Source organism: Rhyacophila brunnea, unplaced genomic scaffold, assembly GCF_057557595.1.
Source record: "Rhyacophila brunnea isolate RB1 unplaced genomic scaffold, BYU_Rbru_1.0 scaffold_4, whole genome shotgun sequence".
In the NCBI taxonomy this organism is placed as follows: Eukaryota; Metazoa; Arthropoda; class Insecta; order Trichoptera; family Rhyacophilidae; genus Rhyacophila; species Rhyacophila brunnea.
In genome coordinates this window covers 15643992-15664374 of record NW_028233068.1, presented here as the reverse complement: position 1 = coordinate 15664374, position 20383 = coordinate 15643992, and the positions used below count along the sequence as shown (strand labels likewise).

Sequence of the window (20383 nt, the reverse complement as noted above, 5' to 3'; positions counted from 1 at the left end):
AGTAATTCGACTGAGTAAACAAAATGTTGGACAATAAAATGAGCGTGGCAGGAGAATGTCTCCGGACGGCGAAACAAACTTCGTATAAACTTTTCAAATTTACATTTGTATGGCTAATTGCGCCGGCAGTTTTGAGTGTGCTGCATTTGGCAGGGCTGTAAGTATCACAATTTACAAAAATGTCTAAACATTTAGTTTCATATTTAGGTAAGTAGATCAAAAGCTTGGGGTTGTTTGTATTCCTCTGATTTAACTCCCTTTGAAACCGTGATGGGATTGTGGAGAGTCTGATCCATTTTGCGGCCCTCGTCCTTGATGGCTTGTTTCTTCAATCATTCTCTTTCTTGGAGTAGTTGAGTGAATTATATCATACTTGATTATGTTTTCAATCTACCTTCATCCAGATTGTTCTTATATTATTTGCAAGATTCGTTTACAGAGTGTGCATAATTATAATAAGGACAGTAAAACCTTAATATGACAGACACTAATCAGAGGGTCAACCCTTAAAGTTGAAAGTCCGTTATATAATATAGTAAGATAATTTTCCTAATGTGTATGTTAAAGAATGAACAAATTTGTTACGTAGTTTACCTGTTTTTAATTACTTATACGTATTTCACTAAAAAAAGTGTTTTTAAAAACAAAACAATGCCAAAATTTTATAAACGCAATGCTGTCTGTTCATAATGTAATAATCATGCGGAAAACATTGTTGTTTATATGCAGTGATTCATGTCAACTTTCAACGGGGCTCTGGATTCGATGCCCGGTCACAATATATTAGGAATTTCAGTATTGATTTGTGAATAGAAATATATAAAAATTATATTTCATTAAAAAAGTATTTTTGAAGGTACTTTATACAATATCAAGGGATGTTTTTCGTATTCTTGCTGCTTTTTGAATATGCTTAATGATATATTTTTGTGTATCAGACCCCTTGACAGTTTAATAAAATCACGTTTCCATCAAATTATCAGTTGCGTCTCTTCGCCACCATAAAATTTAATGTAGCAGTCATTGGTCAAATAAAACTGTTTTTCAAATTTTTGTGGACCACCAAGGCGACGATTTGAATACTTACCATAGGTAAATGGGGCTGAAGATTCCAAAGGCGAAAAGCTAATTCCTATGGAATAGTATCTACAAATCTTTCAATTTTTAACATAATTGAGTCGCCTAGAGTCATAACTCAATTTTAAGTAATTTTTTAGTTAAATATACCAAGTGATTATATAACGAAAAATAGTTGGGTATCAAAAGTCACTTTAAACTTAAACCATATGAAAATCGACAAAGTTGACTGTTGGTATCATAACTCACATTTTTCAATGAATAATGTGAGTGAATGCCACCATGACCTTTCTAATCAATCAGGGAGCTCGATTTCTGATAGTGTGCTGTGTGTCTCCAACCTTCGGATTATTATGTAAATATTTAAAAAAATAATGTAAATCTACTCACTCATAAATATTTAAGCGAGTTCAGTACTTTTCTTCTAATTACGAAAAACAGTGCTCTGGTGGTTTTTTGCGATTATCTCAAAACTCGATTTTTGAAATATGTGAATTATGACCCTAGGCAACTCAATTATGATCATATTTGTTTAATAAAACATGACCGGCAAATGTTTTAGCAAAAATAACTCTCTCTCTCTAGATTCTAAAGCAGTCTTTCTCAAAGTGGGCGATAACGCCCCCTTGTGGGCGCTGGACGCTTTCAGGGGGGTAGTAGAAGGCTTGAAAAAAATTTGGGGTGGGCGTTAAGGAAATCTGGAGGGGCGACGGCTGACAAATTCTATCTATAAGGATCCGACGGAATCTAGACACGACACCACTTGAGATTTTAAAGATGGACATACCAGACTGGGTGTTTGATCCTTTTTAAATGGCAACACAGCAGGATCATCCCAGTTAGAAGAACTTATAGAACTGACAACAAACGAAGAATTAAAAATTAAATTCAAGAATGGCTACCAAGAATTTTGGCTGCAGAAGCGAATCTCTCTACTGTACCCTGTGTTATCGTCGGTTGTTGAACGATTTCTGATAGCATTCACATTGTCGTATTTGTGTGAACGTGGATTTAGTGCTGTAGCAACGTCGCTAACTAAAAAGAGAAATCGGCTGTAAGTAATTGACTTATGGCTGACTAAGTGAATTTGAGCCTGATATTAACAAACTCGTCGAAATGCATCAGATTCATCCTTCACATTAGAATAATCCATGTTTAAAAATTATATTTGCAATAACTGTTTTTAAGATACTCAACAGATGGTAATGTTAAAAGGTAAGTTAAAAAATATGAGGGGGACTAGATTTTTTTTAAATCTCAAAGTGGGCGGTGGTTGAAATAAGTTTGAGAACCTGTGTTCTAGAGGATAATATATTATGGTTATAAAAATATTTTTTATTTTTCAGGATTAATGTTGCAGTATTGTATGCCGGTCTGGGCATCTTAACAATTATCTATGTGATCTTCCCTATCGTCTTCAGATGCAGTTCTGTCCTACGGAAAGGATTCATCTTCATGAACTTCCGTAAGTGATTAGATGTAATCTACAATTTTCTACTATTATTAAGACAGGAATCATGAAAATATTCATGACTAAAAACTCTGTGCATCGTAGTGCTTATTTTAATATGTTGATTTGTGCACTAGTCAGCCGATTTTCAGATAAAGAAAAAATAAGAACTTGTAACCAGCAAGGCGAAACATTGACACAAAACTGACAGATAAATTAGTTAACTGTTAAATTAAAATGCGACTGAAGCTTGAAAATGTTTGTATTGACAAATGTTGATATTGGATATCACATGGTATTGTGCCAAATTCTATTGGCCTCTGTGAGAGAGAAATGTCAAAGCGGGACAGCATATATTATATTCCAGCTATATGTCATCCTAATTCGGATCGGATGTTGAAAATTACCATATTTATGCGTATGGGATTACACAAGAGTTGAGGTTATATTAACAGACTTTTTTTAAAATGAGGAATAGTTGTTAATTTGCCCAACCCATTGGATCCTTGCTCTGGACCAAACACCCATCCAAACCAGAGGTGTGATTCGAATCCAAGCGGCTTTATATATGGTTACTCTATCAACGATTCACCGTAGGTACCATAATATTTGATTTTCATAATGGGTCGTGACCCAAAATCTATCTGTGTAGATGTTTGGTATTTCCTGAATATTTATAATTACTATTGTGTCCTGTGTTTCTCAGTTGTTTTCCCAGGGGTCAAGATTTTGAAGGCACCCGAAAAGGTGAACCTCAAAGGGATTCGGAATTTCTACATCACATCGCCTTCGCAGTTCTCAAAAAAGACAATATCATTAGGTGAGTTTTATACAATATATTTTTGTAAAGTACATAGCTTTAATAAGCTTGTCCATGCACAATATCCGTGCTTTCAATTCATTAGATCTAGAGTCACAACTGGCCGATTCCGCATAACCGCATTTTCATTTTATAAATACGCCTTCTGATGCATTCCTTTTTTATAGACACGTCTGCACGATGTTTTACTTTAGTTAGCGTTGGCAGGCGGTATTTTTTGTTATTCTTCAGTTTGGCTCGAATATTACAGTGGCAATTTTTGTTCTTATTGTTCACATCATTTTTACGTTTTGTTGGTTAAGTAAGTTAAGGTGTAACATCCATTAAAATAATGTAAACAAAAAACCAACTTTCAAATCAAGAGTTTTAAATAAATAAGCCAAAAATATAGACTAAATCAATTTGAATGATTTTTGAATAAAATTTTTTTTTTTTTAAATTTTAATATTTATCTTCTATTTACGTTGTTTTTTTTCAGTTCTTTCAAAAACCTCAAAACGAGGTTTCCTTGTGTACACAATATAAGTACTATTTAACTAAATTTCAATTGAATACATTTCATATTTTTCTGCAGGTGTGTGGCACATATTACCATCTGCCTTCAAGGAAATCCTTGAAGAACCAAGCACCGGTGATGAAAAGGAGGATGTGTTCAACTCACTCCTTCAAAGAGATAAGCCAATCATGCTGTATGCTCATGGTAAGATCAGATACTGTATCATTGCATTTTTTGTAACATACCACTGCGCCTAGAGTTGGGTATTTCCCGAGAAAGTCTCAATCTCCAAATTCGGGATTTCCAGAAAAGAATTCTCGAGAATTCTCGAGATATCGGGAAATTTTAAAAAACCTGTAAAAATCCTAAAATCAGTGTAAAGACAGACAAATTCCAAAAAAATATGATTTTTTTATTTATAAGTAAGAGAGACAAACAAAATAGAAGTAGGAAAACAAAAATAATTCAAAATATTACTTATTAAAATGGAATTTCAAAAACCACGGACAGTCACGTACGCTTTTGAGACACAATATTACCTGATGTTGCAAAAATTGCGCTCATTTTGAGTCGACGTTGTGTTAAATGCCCCGATCAGTCTTTGAACGTTTTGTGTTTTCTGTCCACTTTTTTCATATAGAAAATCGTTTTGTCAATTAATTTTTGATAATAAAGAAATTCCGAATCCCAAGAAAAGTTTCTTGAGATCCGGGATTTCCCGTGATTCTCGAGATTCGGGATTGAAAATCTCGAAAATTTCTCGAGAATTCCCGTCGGGAAATTCCCGAAACCCAACTCTAACTGCGCCATCAGACAATAGATAGACTTTTCGTAACACATATCATTATACCCCGTTTACACGTGCATGGATTCACTGCTGACCAAATTCCATCAACCGATAGATGTGCTAGACATGTCTGTCCTATGGTCTATAAAATGTTATTATTAAGCCTTTCGCTCATGGAGAAACTAAAATCTGACAAACTGGTTGCTGATGGAACTCATAAACTGGCCAATGACTGATGCTTCGCACACGGCGCTACTGAAACCCACTTGAAATAAATCAACCTCAAACTGTCAAAAAATATATAAAATATTATACTATACAAGATATAAACGGGAATATTCTGGCAGCTTATAATTATACAAGCAGGGATATTTCTCAACTTCTGCCACAAATTTTAAATTAAAAATCGGTTCGCCCATCTTTAACCTTTAACATCTTGACTTGTTATTGCTTGTTCAGTTCAGTGCTACCATTTTTGGTAAGAACATATGACTTTTCATCGAATCTACTGATATTGGCACCACTGTTTTATGTAGGACTGGAAACTGAGAGACTGGGAGACTAGCATGTCGTGTCTCTTCAGTTTAGTCGTGAACGTTTTGAAACTGAGAGATTCCAGTTTTGTCGTGAGCAAGCCGCCATTGAAATACATTAGCTAGATACTGGCTGGAATTTTTGTTTCAGTCTCGTCTTTTTTGAGTATTCTCGTGAGCGGAAGCCCTTCATTTCATAGCAACGAAATGTAATCTGAATGTTTGATTCGGTCTTCTTTCAAACACAAAAGACATTAATAAACATAATGAAATATACCCATTTATTCTTCTTGGAATTGTAATAAATGGATCGTTTGAGAACAAGACCTCATTATCAAAATGTTGTAAATAATTTACAATCGCATATTTAACTTTGAAGTCGGTTTTCTCACCGATGTAGGTACTTGTCGTAGTGTAATCATCAGCACCTCAGTTATAAATAATCAATAGGCGCTGATAATCAAGTTTGTATAAAAGGATGATTCAATTTTATTCCCATAATAATGACATGCCGATTGCTTTTCAGGGAATTCTAATACCAGAGCTTGTTCTCACAGAATCGTCCTCTATGAAGTGTTTCAGAAACTGGACTACCACACCATCGCTTTTGATTACCGAGGTCAGTACATACTATATCAATCCATTAGCAATAATAGTAAAAAAATGGGTTCAATTCAGTCGGCACTTTAATTGTGCTGCTCAATTTGGGGCTTAACCTAAAACAAATAAATTTTGAAAAATTTTCATCTTATTATGATGCCAAATAATTTTTATTGAAAGCGTTATACGAGCAGCATTTGATTCTAACTGAGAACTACTGGAAATCCCAAATATTCCGCATTGAGTGAAATGCTGCTTTAGTTATTTCTATATAGACAGTGAGCTCGGTTTACAACGTGTCATCTCCTGAGATGTGCTTACCCTGGTATCTAAAGCTGTCGACACTAAATCACTGATCATAGCAATCTGCGCATCTATTCTATACACAAGGCGGCAATCGGCGGCTATCGAGGATAGTTTATCATATTTATGTCACCACTGACGTCTTATATTAAACTATTTTCACTGTCAAATCTGAACATTTTCTATAAATATAAATCTATCTTATCAGTACATATCTGCAATGTGTTAGTCACTGATAAAGTAGCCGTTAAATTTGTTGCATTCCATGCATCGGGCTCTTACACACCTGTCGTGTAATTTACCCCCCTCCCCTTTTAACTTAATTTGTGTTAGCCAGATAGGGGTTTTCTGAGATATTACAGGATGTTTGAAAGGCTCCGCCATACAAAAATTGTTCATAGCATATAGCATAATAATAATAATTTTTATCATTAAATGTTTGTTTAACTGCCATTTTATAATCTTGAATTTGGAAACTTTTATCTGTCTGATTGATTATTGATATGGTGATTTTTTTTCACTCATTTTGTGTATCTGATTTCTGTGCCAATATCTTCAGTGGGGTACACTGATAAGACTAAAAATATTGTATTTTTTTCATTGTAAGTTCCAACTAAAAAAGATAATCTACAATTTCTGCCAAATTTTCTGTCACATTTTTATGTAAAATTTTCACCCAGTTATCATATACCCAGAGACTTGAAATACAGTACACAGGTGTTAATGCGGTGGCGATAGATTCTATTAAAATTTGGGGGCGGTCCGGTACTTCGGTGTGTCTCCATACAACGTTCTTCAAAAATACTAACTTTTCTCTTAATGATCATATTGATCTGAAACCTTCACTAATAGATTACTCATAGAATGTTCCTAGATAAAATTATTAAAAAAATCATGGGTGTCGTTCATCTACTTTTAGTGATAATGGAACTTTAATATTGCATTGGTGTGCATTGTTAGTGTAGTGAAGCGCGGGTAGAGGGTCCAAGACGAACAGGGGTTAGAACAGCAGATTACGATGTAATAGACTTGAAATTCTTAAATGTAAATGGGCAGGACACATAGTTACATAGGTGATGCTCAAGATTTGAAGCATTGCGTCTATGTTCTGCTTATGGTATCCGCAGCGGCTATCGTAAATGAGCACCTCATTTCAAATATGTTTAGTATTTTATATCTCTGACCCTCGTGGAATAAACCTATTCGATTTCAAACAAATATGAAATTGAAATTCTTTAATAAACTGATAGTTTTCGAACGCCACTGGCATTTGGGGGCATAGATTAAATTTAAATTCCATAGACAGTGGGGAAATAATGATAAGGGATATTGAAATTATTATTTTCATTTGTGGAAAATACTGACTACAACATGTCACTACCGCGGATTATAAAAACGGTTGACATTTTGTTGTTTTTGTGCGTGATATCTTTCACTGCGGCCTCAATTTGCGATGATAGGGTCTGCGAGTGTCAATCAGAAGAGGTTCACTGCGATTGTGCTTCCACCAATGATATAATAAACACTGTAATAAATTCTGACAGTTTCATACACCTGGAAGTAACACACATTATCGTAAAAAACTGCCATAAAGTAATTTTTGAACGGGATGCTATATACAACTTGACATACTTACGGTTTGTAAAGATTGTCAACGTTCATAACTTGATTTTAAGTCAAAATTGGATGACGACTTTAAAAAGTCATGCTGAATATATTACTGATCCGAGTCCAGGCGTGAGTATTGAAATTCGAAATACGACCATTCTTGATTTACCTTCAAATTCAATCACTGGCCACATTGAGGATATCACAATTCATTCATCGTTGATTCTTCATGTAAAATCGTCTGCTTTTACCAAAATTTTTGGTACAAATAAATTCGAAATAATTGACAGCCATTTTGTCAATGTTGATAAAGAAGCGTTTAAAGGAATAACCACTGATAAATTCCTCATCAACGGTGGACAATTTAATAATTTACCAAATAGATTCCTATCAAATATAAGGACGCATGAATACTTTAAGATGTTCAATGTCGGTATTGGAGTTATTAAAAAAGAGGCACTCTTTTTCTGGGGCAAAACTATCCTAATAGAAAACTGTCACATCAAGAGAATAGAAAAGGATTCAATTATAATGATGACTCCGGGAATTGTTGTCATTAATAATACTGTCATTGAAGAAATTGAGGCTAATTCTTTCTCTAGAATACAATTACCTAGAATTTTGACTGAAACAGGAATAAAAACTGAAATAATATTTGATAATAACACTGTTACACTGTTTAAATACAATTCGTGGAAGGTAAATGACAATATCAAAATGATTGTGACGCAGTTGAGAATAAATGTGACATGCGAACGCTCAGAAGTATTCCACAAATTGTCGTCTCACATCCAAACAGAAGTTTTATGCGTTTATCATCAAATTCACAAAATGGTGTACATGCCCCTGCAATTTTATGACGATTTTATATACAGTGTAAATAATTCCATAAAAAAAGCTATTTTGGTTACATTTTTTTCGACATTACTCATGTGTTTAATAGCAGCTGGTATTGCTATATTCATTTACATCAAAATTACAGGATATGACAAGTGCCAAAGTGCTCCACAATATGTGACAAATAAACATGCTCAGTTGGGTAATGACATGATAATATATGAAAATATTAAATGAGGAATGTGGCAATCATCCTACTTATTGTCAATACATAAATCCATACATTTTATTTTGTGATTTTACATTAAGCGCTTTATACATTTAATTTAATTTCAAGAAAACGTTGGTCTTTTTCACTTCCCAAATTTTTTTTATTACTTTTTGTATGTGAACATTGAACATTTTGTACATATATTTGTTACAAATATAGGCACGGATATAGCGAGATCTCCAATGTAATGAGGAAACATTCGTTGACATTTTAGTTTATGATTTTCTTCATACATTTATTCACTATTATAACGAGCAACTTATCGGATATACCAAGCTAAAATATCGTCAAAAATTTTCTTAAAACTGTTAATGTGTCGATCGTTTATAAAATATTTCGACCCTAAGCACTAAAATCCGACCGGACAGGATGCCACCGGGATCGCATTACGTTTATGACACTATTAAGTGTCTGAGTACCTTCCTAATTGGTGTTTTCGCCGACAATATTGAAAAAGTATCCATGCATAATATGCACCATATTATGGTTGAAATAAGTAAAAATCCAAGGTTTGTGAAGTCAGTAGGTACCTACCAGCGTTCATTACAATAAACAACTTGTTTTGTAGTTTATGAATACCATGCTTGTTTCGGGGATTTTTACGATGGTTTTCAGATTTTTTATTTTCGACTTTTTATGTTATGTGACCGCTCATTTAAAAATACCTATTCTCTGATATAACAAGTAACGCTTATAATGAGCAAATTTGAGTTGAAAATGTCCCTTTGAGGCAGACGAAACCGGTCCTAATCTATTGATTAAAAGTGGAATAAGTACTACAAAAAAAATTGCGTTTCATTAAATTAAAACAACAATACAATGCAGTTCCACCATGAATTGACAGTTAAAGAAATAAAACAAAAAAAATTGCGTTTTATTAAATTAAAACAACAATAGAGCAAATTCAGTCGAATTTTTCAAGTCGTCATCCAAGTTCGACTGTAATATTATTTTTGTATTCATTTATAGCCCAAGAATATCGGGGAGTCTATATTATATACACAAGGCGGCTATCGACGGTAGTTTATCATATTTATGTATTGAGGTATTATAATTGTTACAATAAGTTAACTGTCTATCTCATTCTAAAAGTTAACACAACCAAGAGAGGGGCTGTTGAAACATAGTACTTTTTGACAGTTTAGACCAGTAGTTCTTAACCGGTGCACTACTAGTTTGTTGCAAGTGCACCTTGAAAAAAATGATAACAGAAAAATCCGCAAAATAGTGAAAGCCGAAAAAGTCCTTCATGAAATTATGAAAGCCGACGAAAGATTTAATGTGATTTCGATTTTGCCGAATCGACTTTAACGAAAACATTGCTTAGGGAATTATTTCCGCTATAACAGAACATTTAACTTTATTGGAAGAAAATATTGCATATTCCATATAGAAAATTATGACTGGATACGAAATCCATTTGCTACGATTGATAAATCGAGTTGTGAATTTATGTACCAAGAAGAAGAAGAATTGGTCACATTGTCAATGGATCGTACTAAAAATTAAATTTTCTGAAATAACTACGGAGACATTTTGGATTTCTGTCCAAGACGAATATCCAGTTCTCTACATGATTGGGGGTACTGAACATCTTGTAACAGTTTTCAATATTATATTTGTGTGGCTCGGTTTTTTAACAATAATTATCTAATATAAAAACTAAAAAACGAGAAAAACTTACGAATGTATATATATTTTCTTTGACTGTTATGTAATCTGTTTAACTTGTAATAAAAGTTGTGTCTGCATATTTTTCTTTGTTTTCTAACCGTTTGATTTTGGTGCACCGCAATTTTTTCTTATGATCAAAAGTGCACCGTGACTTCAAAAAGGTTAAGAACCACTGGCTTTGACGGTTAATTTATTGTAAAAATTAACTAATTAACTTCGAACGATTGTATAACTTTACCAAACTTCATACACTACTACATAAATTTTATTTCCATTCTATGACTGAAATCATAGATACCTATGTATACAAACAATAAATAATTGTCTTTAAAAAAAAAGTTTTTTCTGATTTCTTGTTATAAAAAAGATGAATTAAGAAGTTAATATGATTTTGCATGTGGAAAAAATAACTATTGTTTCATTTAGCCTTTTTAGATTTATTCTGGAAGTCGATTACTGATTCAAATAAATTACCACCGTATGGTTTCATAAATAGTGCACACTAAACTTTGTCAGTCATACTTATTTGTTTTCATTGAACTAAGAATACAAATTGCAGATGATGCTGATTAGTTTTTAAAAATCAATTATAGCCTGCCTAAACCAAACTATAATAGTTTAGATATACTATGGGCGATCAAAATAGTGCACACTTTTTCAGTTGTAATTATTTGTTTTCGTTGAATTAAGAATACATATTACAGATGGTGTTAGTTAGTTTTTTAAAATTCATCAAGCCTTGCCTATACCAAACTATAATAGATAAAAAATATTCTTCTGTCTATAAAATATCTAAAATTATGTATGATTTATTGGCATAAATTTATAATTTATACATATTTATTGATTATTATCTATTATGGCTTGGTTTACGCGCAGGGTATAATTGAATTTTAACAACCAACTATCTGCAATTTGTAGTCTTAGTTCAATAAAAACAAATACGTGTGACTGACAAAGTTTAATGTGCACTATTTATGTCGGATCTTAACAGCTTATCTCCACCCTTCGCCACCGGTGCCCACAGACTTATTAGAATACATTTTATGAGAAATAGTTGTTTTCCATTTCGTTCTTGCTTCACTGAAAAAACAAGATGGTAGGTATAACTTTTACTGCAACAATTACAACCGCCTGTAATGTTGCAAGTCTTTTCCGCACACACTATCCCGACAGTGATGCGACGCGACCTCCTGTCAAAACTGATAAATGTCATTGTATATCTGCGATTTTGTATTGGCATCTAAGAAAATAAGGAGGCGGAAATATTGGGTACATTAATTATTGTCAATTAGAAATATGTATACGAATGTTGGAAGGATATTTCATAACCTCAAATGTCATTTTATTATAATGGTTACGATTCGTCATATTTTCTCTCATGATCTGATACTGACAAGCCCTCCGGGTAGCGGGGGCGATCACTTGTACTGGGTAAAATAGTATGGACTCTATGCGGCGGAGTAGCGGGTTATTTTAGAACTACACACAAGCGACATTCATGCTGTGTACTTTGAAGTATGTTGCGAGTGACATCGGGAGTATTTTTCAACCAAAAATGTTGCAATCACGCTGTGCGCGTCGGTACATTTACATATCGTGTATGTAAGTTCAATACTGCGGAAGAACCATTTGTCAAAATATTCAGGAGGGACAAAAACCTTGCAATATCGTCAATAAAAAGATAAAAAATAAATTTAAATGCAGTTTATTGTGTCTTCCTGTTTTATATTAGAAAATATATATTTTACTATCGTATGTGTGCGCGGTATTGCCATAGGATTATTTTGTAAATCAGTTGGACCTTACGCGGTATTGCCGCAACTCTCCGCTCGTCCGCTGTATTGGATCTGTATCTGTATACGCGTCTTGCTTGCTTCTTTAGTATGGATAACTCATGCGCGGTATTGATTTTAACCGAGTGCAAGTAGTCTAATGGTAAATTTCAAAATTTGAATGCACCAATCAATGTGGCTTGTGCGTTTAACCGAGAGCGCCAAAAATACGTATTTTAATAATTTACATAATATTTAATAATAATTTACATAATATGATCAGGCAGGACAGCTCTCGTGGTGCAGTGCGTAAGGCGTTGGCCTTCCACCCGGGAGTTCTGGGTTCGAATCCCAGTGAGTGCACAATATTTATGTGTTTTTCTCAAAGCCTGGGTGTTTGTGATTGTTCAAAATTACTAACAAGTCACCTTGTAAAAATATAATCAGGCCAAATCGATGTTTATCATCATGATTGATTGATTTATTTCATAATATTATTAAAATTCACCGCTTATTGGTTAGGATAATAATCTGAATCCAACTGTTTAGTAAGACATGTCGGTTAGTATAATGATAAGAAGTAAGAGTGTTATCATTACACCATGCAAATTGACTGCCGTTTTTAATCTTTTTAAACATTTATCAGTGAGATTAATCGCCTATTTTATTCAATCAGTTAGTACTTACTTCACATCAGTGCAATTTCTTCAGTGGTTTGACAGTGGCATTCGATAATACCACATGAAATTGATGTTTCCAAATCAAATTTAAAAAAAATTAATGTCTGTTATTAACTAAGCATTATCAACTAATCAAAGTTTGTGTGGAACACAAATTCCTTGTCTATTTTTTTCAATTTTTTTCAACTGACAGTCAGTATAATAATAAATTATTATTAATTCTTTTAATGGTTATGCGGGTCTTCCAGAGAATTATGAACGGGGATATATATTTGCACATTGAAGTACGCTGTACTAAGTAAGTGACGCTGAGAACATCGGAAACAGATGATTTTCACAAATGAGCGACAACTACTGTCAAATGGTAGATTTTCATTACATGGAAAAAAATTGTTCTCACTTGTCAATACATTATTGTAACTAATTATACATAACACCCTGTTTACATGGGCATGGATTTACTGCTGGCAGTACGTATTATCGAGGTCATAACAAGGAAATGTACTTGTAAACATGTATTATGCTGCAGTTGCAAGATTGCATGCATGAATCAAAAAAGTTCGGAAGTTTCTGAATTTTCTTGCGACAGTTGGGATTTTTTCGATCTGCGTAGTAGAATGATGGTGGCGAACCTGCCGGCAAAAAAACCAGCCACACCGCGGAGAGACTCATTTTGGGGTTAACTGATTTTTATGACCTGTCAAATAGTACCATAAAATGACAACATCGCGTCTCGCTTACTCTTGAAGAATGAGATTGGAGAGACAGTCAGCACTTGTGTAAAGAGTTATTGTCACGATTGTTTAAAATACATACTATTGCTGCCAGTGCACATGTACTACAGGCGGTATAACACTTTTGGAAACTGGAAAATACGTTTTCTTCTTCTTAGTGGTTAAGAATATAATTTAACATGATCACAATAGTATTGTAGATTTATATTATTATATTCAGATAGAATTATATTATATCCATACCCATCATATTATACCGACATATAATAACTACATTAAAAATAATTACAGTGAAACCCTGATCTACCGTTCTCGCATAAATCGTTTTCCCGCACGGATCGTTCATTTTTGAAAGTACCCTAAAACACCCATAAGAACAATGTTAAATAATCCCGCATTAACTGTTCCCCGATTTATCGTTTTCTTCTATCGTCTAAATATTATGGTCCAGAATGTACATAATATTATTTTGCTTACTGTCACTTTTTCATCGACATGGCAATACATTATTACTTAGTTCTACTTACACAGAGAGTCAATATAGTAATTGGAAGAAAATTTAATTTTTTATAATAAAGATAGTAACAAACATGAAGGTTTTCGTACACCACTGGTATTTGAGCATTTTGCAATAGTTAAACTTACATTTTTCATCGACAGGTGTGAAATAATGATAAGAGATTTTGTGGCTAAAATCATTGTTTTTAAATTATATAAGCGACAACATGACACCACCCCGAATTATAAAAACATTTAACATATTGTTGTTTTTGAGCGTGATATCTTTCACTATGGCCTCCATTTGCAATGAAAGTATGTGCGAGTGTCAACCAGAAATAGTTGAGTGTGACTGTGCGTTCATCAGCATGGTGATAAATCCTGACAGTTTCATCTCGATTCAAATGCAATTGAAACACATTATTGTAGAAAACTGCCTGTCTGTGATTTTTGGGCGTGGAGCCATAGGTAATTTGATCAACTTACAGTCTGTAAAGATTAACAGCGTTCAAAACTTGGTTTTAAGTGAAAATTGGATGAAAACTTCGGTAACTCATTTAGAATATAATGAGAATCCCAGTCAGGGTGTGAGCATTGAAATTCGAAATACGACCATTCATGATTTAAATTCAAATTCAATCACCGGCCACATTGAGAATATCACAATCCATTCATCGTTCATTCTTCATGTAAAATCGTCTGCTTTTACCAACATTTTTGGTACAAAGAAGCTTGAAATAATTGACAGCCATTTTGTCAATGTTGATAAAGAATCGTTTACAGGAATAACCACTGATAAATTCATCATCAGCGGTGGACAATTTAATGATTTACCAAATAGATTTCTATCAGATATATGGATACGTGAATACTTTCAATTGTTCGATGTCGATATTGGAGTTATTGAAAAAGAAGCCCTATTTTTCTACGATGTAAAAGATATCCGCATAGAAAACTGTCACATCAAGAAAATAAAAAATCAATCAATTATTATGACGACTCCAGTGAGCGTTGTCATTAATAATAATGTCATTGAAGAAATTGAAGCTAATTCTTTCTCTAGAATACAATTATCAAGTATTAATGAAATAGGAAAACAAACAGAAATTATATTTAAAAATAATACTGTTATTCTGTTTGAATACGATTCGTGGAAAGTAAATGACAATATCAAAATGATTGTGACGCAGTTGAGAATAAATGAGATGTGCCAACGTTCAGAAATATTCCGAAAATTGTCATCCCACCTTCAGAAAGAAGTTTTATGCGTTTATCATATGTTGTATGTGCCAAATGACAGGATGATGATGTATGTGCCCATGCAATTTTATGTCGATATTATAAACAGTGAAAATAATTCTATAAATAAAGCTATTTTGGTTACATTTTTTTCGACATTACTCATGTGTTTAATAGCAGCCGGTACCGCTATATTCGTTTACATCAGAATTAGAAGAGATGACAAGTGCCAAATTGTTCCACAACATGATACAATTATTAAAGATACACAGTTAGATGACTCAATATATGAAATTGTAAACTGAGAAATGTAGCAATCATCATATTTATTGAATATAGATAATTTGAAAACACCTCAGATATATACCAATATACCTACTAGAAAAAACGAAATGAAAAACAAACGCCTGACGGAACTTGAACCTGTAACTGCTGGATTCGCGTCATTGTGTTTTAAGCAATTATGCTACGGGCATCATACTTAATTACGACGAATTTAACTAGTATTTTTACACAAAATGCTTATCATCAAATTGCGTCAAAGTCAGTTAGTTGTTGACTATCAGTTTTTGTGTTTTAAATTAAGGTATCTTATGAAGTTAAGGTATGATTGTTAAGTGGACTTAAGAAAATATGAATCTTGAAAAATGGTTGATATGATAAATAATTATGTAGATATTTCCATTAATGGTAACTGAATATTTTTGTTTTTGTCAAATGTTTAAATATTATTAATTATGTAAAGGTCCAAGGCCCGCTATAATAGTCAGGCCATGACACAAAATTGTAAAGTTAGATGGCGATGCTAGTTGCTCTTACTTCGAATACAATAATAATATGATATACTATTTGTAGAAAATGATGATTGTTGCATATTGAAATAAATGGTGATAATTTGAATGAAATACGCAATCGAAAATTTTCATGCAAACAGGTTACCGCATTGCATTTGAAGATAATGAATAACTAGCACTATTGTAGAACAAGGACTTCTGGTCTACGTGTTAAAACAATGAACTAAGAAGCCCCTCCTTTGCAGTTAATCGTACTTCCGTTTCAAATGAGGAACGCCCCTATATTTATCATTTCATTTTACGCTTCCGTGGTGTACGGATCTATCGATTTACGTAATTTGATTTTTGCTTTTTATAATAAAAATATATATAAAACAATCAGGAGTGATATTAAAATTATCATTAGTAAACTTTTGGTTTATTGCGAAGATGAAAAGGAGTCACATCTAAAAAGAGAGCTGATACATTATTTAAACACGCGTTGACGCCATGACAGATATGTCACTGAGAAGTCGTCCATACGCGACTACAGCGACTTCCGGTTATCGACGAGACTTTGTTGTCAGACAGTACCATTGTAATTCGCAATTCAGCGCCCCTGAACATAGTCGGCCTTCGTAAAATCCATGTAATCAAAATATCAAAAGCTCGCATCAAAATATCTAGTAAATACAAATGATAATAGTATGTTTTTTTATCCCTACTATATCGTAATAATATTAAACTGTTTATAGACCTATTTCATTTCTTCTTTAAACGTTTAACATTCAAAAAAACATGAAATAAACAAAATTAATGTATAATATTGTTATATACTCATAATGTTAACTCGTATAGTATTATTATCTTAATCCAAAATTAAGAATTGCGGAAAGTTTGACCTTAAAAAATCCTTTAACATTATTGGGGTGATAATTATGTCATTCTGATACCGTATCCTTTCATGTTATTGTGATTAATAAACAAATGAATACACTAGATAAAATAGGCACTAAGTGCCCGAAAATCGAAAAAAAAAAAAGTGAATTGCCAATATTCTAAATACATGTCTAAGTGCCAAAAAAATATATTAGATCTTCTATGGATATTCAAATATGGCTTTGGGTTTAAGAGGCAGCATGATTATTTTGAAAATTGGCACTAATTGCCGTTTAGTTAATATGTGTCATGTGACTTGGTTCTTCGTTTTCGATATTAAGCGTAGCACTTAGTTCTTTTTTTAAGAAATAAGTGTTGCGACGTAGTGCTTTTCTAAAATATCATTCAAACGTGTTTTTCTTACAATGTTGAATTATAAATTGTATTTTTTTTTCATCTAAGGACATTAAGATTGTATGTTAAATCTATTGAGAAGCTAATAAAATAGTGTTTTTATGAAAAGTAAACGAATTATTCATGAAAACCCCTATATCTTAGATTCAGCTTTTTGGTACTTAGTGCCTATTTTATTTCATGTATTCAATTATATAAAATAGATTTATTCCATAAAATAATATTATTTTTAAACCTGTGTATTTGTTTTATCAATAGGCACATTAGGCCATTGGTGATTATTGTACTTGCTTACATGTGAATTATACATTTAATTTAATTTCAATATAATGTTGTTATTTCTTTTCAATATCGAAAAACTATTGTAATTGATGAACATTTTATAATCTGTATTTATTACAATATTTATGTTATATGATGATTTCAGAAAAAAATGTTACCAAGTTTAATAGCTAAATTAGCTGTAACTGATTTCTTATACCTAATCACACTTTTATGTATAGCAAATTTTATAATACTTTATTCTTTTTAACCATTCTAAGTCGATCATATGGGGCTCCACAGTGTGGAGGTTGTATTAACTGATTTTTTTTTGTTATTTTTTACAAGAAAAATAGATGTTAGTTACTTGCTCAACATATTAGGTCCATATTCTGGGTCCAAACACACATTGAAAAAAAAAATGTGAATTTTTGCCAGACCCGGGATTTGAACTCGGGACTCATGACATTATAGTCTGTTTACACTGCCGTTCAGTCATCGTGGGTTATTATAATATACAAACCAATAATATTAAATACAAAATTTAGATGAAAAATCACCACATAATAGGTTAATAAGGTAGAAATGTAAAAACCATTGTCATGGACAGGTTTTGAGGCAGGGTACTTTATGACAGTCAGGCCATCAGTGGCGGCCGGTGGTCTTCAGAATAGCATTTTCTGGTAGTGCGCAATGGTTTACCTTCTATACCCAGCATTGGAGCATAGGGCAAGCACGAGTTCACGCCACTTCCCTCGGTTCAACGCCAACTCTTGCGCCTCCCGCCATGTCAGACCTGCAGCACGTAGGTCGCTTTTGTAGCACCGCTGCAGGGTGAGGGAGGGCCTGCCATGGCAACGGAACCCTTGAGGCTGTGCCATAAGGGTACGCAGTGTCACACTCTTTGGCGGCATCAGGAACACTTGTCCTAGCCACGTAAAGGTCGTAAAGCGTCTCTCCATGATTACCTTAATCACCGAAGGCTGCCGTGTCAATAAGCTAAGATAATATCTTAGTGTAAAATTACTGAAACGTTGAACTTCTCAGAAGGTAAATTAAATATGTCTTTGTTTATTTATTATATTTCTTAAAAAGAGTTTTTAAACAGTTCAAATGATTTAATATCAATAAAGAAAAATAAATGTCACGGTTTACGACTTTACGCTCTGAGTAAACAATGCTTCAGCCAAATAAATAACCGCTGATGTGTTTTTTTGTTTGTTGAATGTATTTGAGTGGTTTAGAAATAAATGCGGTAGTTTGTATTTTCGTAAAAGTTTGGCGATTCATTAAATCTTAAATGTGAAATTGTTAAAAATTAACTCGCCAACATTGTTATAAAACAGAAACTGGCGTTTTTGTTTCTAGAGTCCTAATTTCATGCGCCGATCTAAAAGTGTGTAAAAAATTCTACACAAAACGTCATTACAGGAACATTCGACCACGGTTTAAGTAGTATATAATGACCTCATTGTAATCCTGTGCAAATTGAAAATCTGTTTGGATCGTAATCGCTTTGCGCACGAATGGAATATTGTTCATAATACTGCTACATGTTCTACTTCGCGAAGTGAGTGATACACGTATGAATAACAATGAAAAGTTGAGCGATGTCTTCAAAGATGCAGGCGGTGCGTAGCACTTGCATGGTATTAGAGGAGCCGCTGCTGCAGGCCATAAAACCCAAGCAAAAGAAAGCGCACTGTCTGTTCTCAGATATTGAAAGCATATTACATTTATGTGCCGGACTTTAATGCATATTGTTATGATTCAGATATAACTATTGAAAATAACATATTCATTAACACATATTTTTCTACACTCAAGATCTGTGGCCTGTTATATTACATCCGGTAGGGTAAGGTAGTTCCCATTACATATGTGTTCCCTGACCAATCACTAAAAATCCAGCATCTGTAGAATATACTTTTAATGTATGCTTGGATCCAGGACAAAATATTAACAACTGTTTCTCGTAAAAAAAATATGTTAAGAAACCTCTTCAGAATGGGACTAAGTAATTGTAGAGCCGATGAAAAAGAAGATGAACAATCACAAAATATCAAAACAATGGCCTTCTTGTTTATGCTGCTATGTTTCAGTGGTGGCAAGGAATATTAATTTTTTTATGGCTATAATTCAACCACAATAAAAACTTTCTGGAATCACGATCAAGTGTTATCATATTATATTATTCATATCAAGTTTATATATGAATTCCAGTAGTTAAATAGTGATACCAGAGAGTTTGTTTTGACTTGAATTAAAATCACGGATTCAGCAGAGCTATTCTTAACTGTAACACCGTAACACTGTTCCTTTATTTTTATTGGTCCGAATTAAGACGGAAGCAATTCTATACATGAGGCAGTTATCTACCATAATTAGTAATTTGTAACATGGCATAAATTTAAGTTGGCACGCCTGTCGTGTGAAATATGTCTCTTATTTGCGAAGCTCGGTCAAATTCGGGTATGTTCATGCAGACGTATGTATGGCTTTGCCACGAAATTTTGTATTGAAATGTCAAACAAGAATTGAAAATAAACTACAATTATATTAATCATGTCGTGAATCACACGTGAATGTTTATTTAATAATTATTGTAACAGGCGCTTTGTCGTTAGGGATGAAACACTATTTATTTTCTTATGTTACAAGTACAGATTTGTAC

At 33.2% G+C, this 20383-nt stretch overlaps 1 protein-coding gene across 2 annotated transcripts in view; it reads left to right on the top strand.

The window, feature by feature from the left end:
• Positions 1–20383, top strand: part of LOC147066961 (lysophosphatidylserine lipase ABHD12) — a 39367-nt gene that overhangs the window by 1930 nt on the left and 17054 nt on the right. For both annotated transcript variants that reach the window (XM_085954586.1, XM_085954587.1), the window contains exons 2-6: positions 3–157; positions 2424–2542; positions 3234–3347; positions 3922–4047; positions 5690–5782. In XM_085954586.1, coding sequence (XP_085810712.1) covers positions 24–157; positions 2424–2542; positions 3234–3347; positions 3922–4047; positions 5690–5782 — 586 coding nt within the window. In that variant the 5' untranslated portion in view covers positions 3–23. The remainder of the gene's footprint in view (positions 1–2; positions 158–2423; positions 2543–3233; positions 3348–3921; positions 4048–5689; positions 5783–20383) is intronic.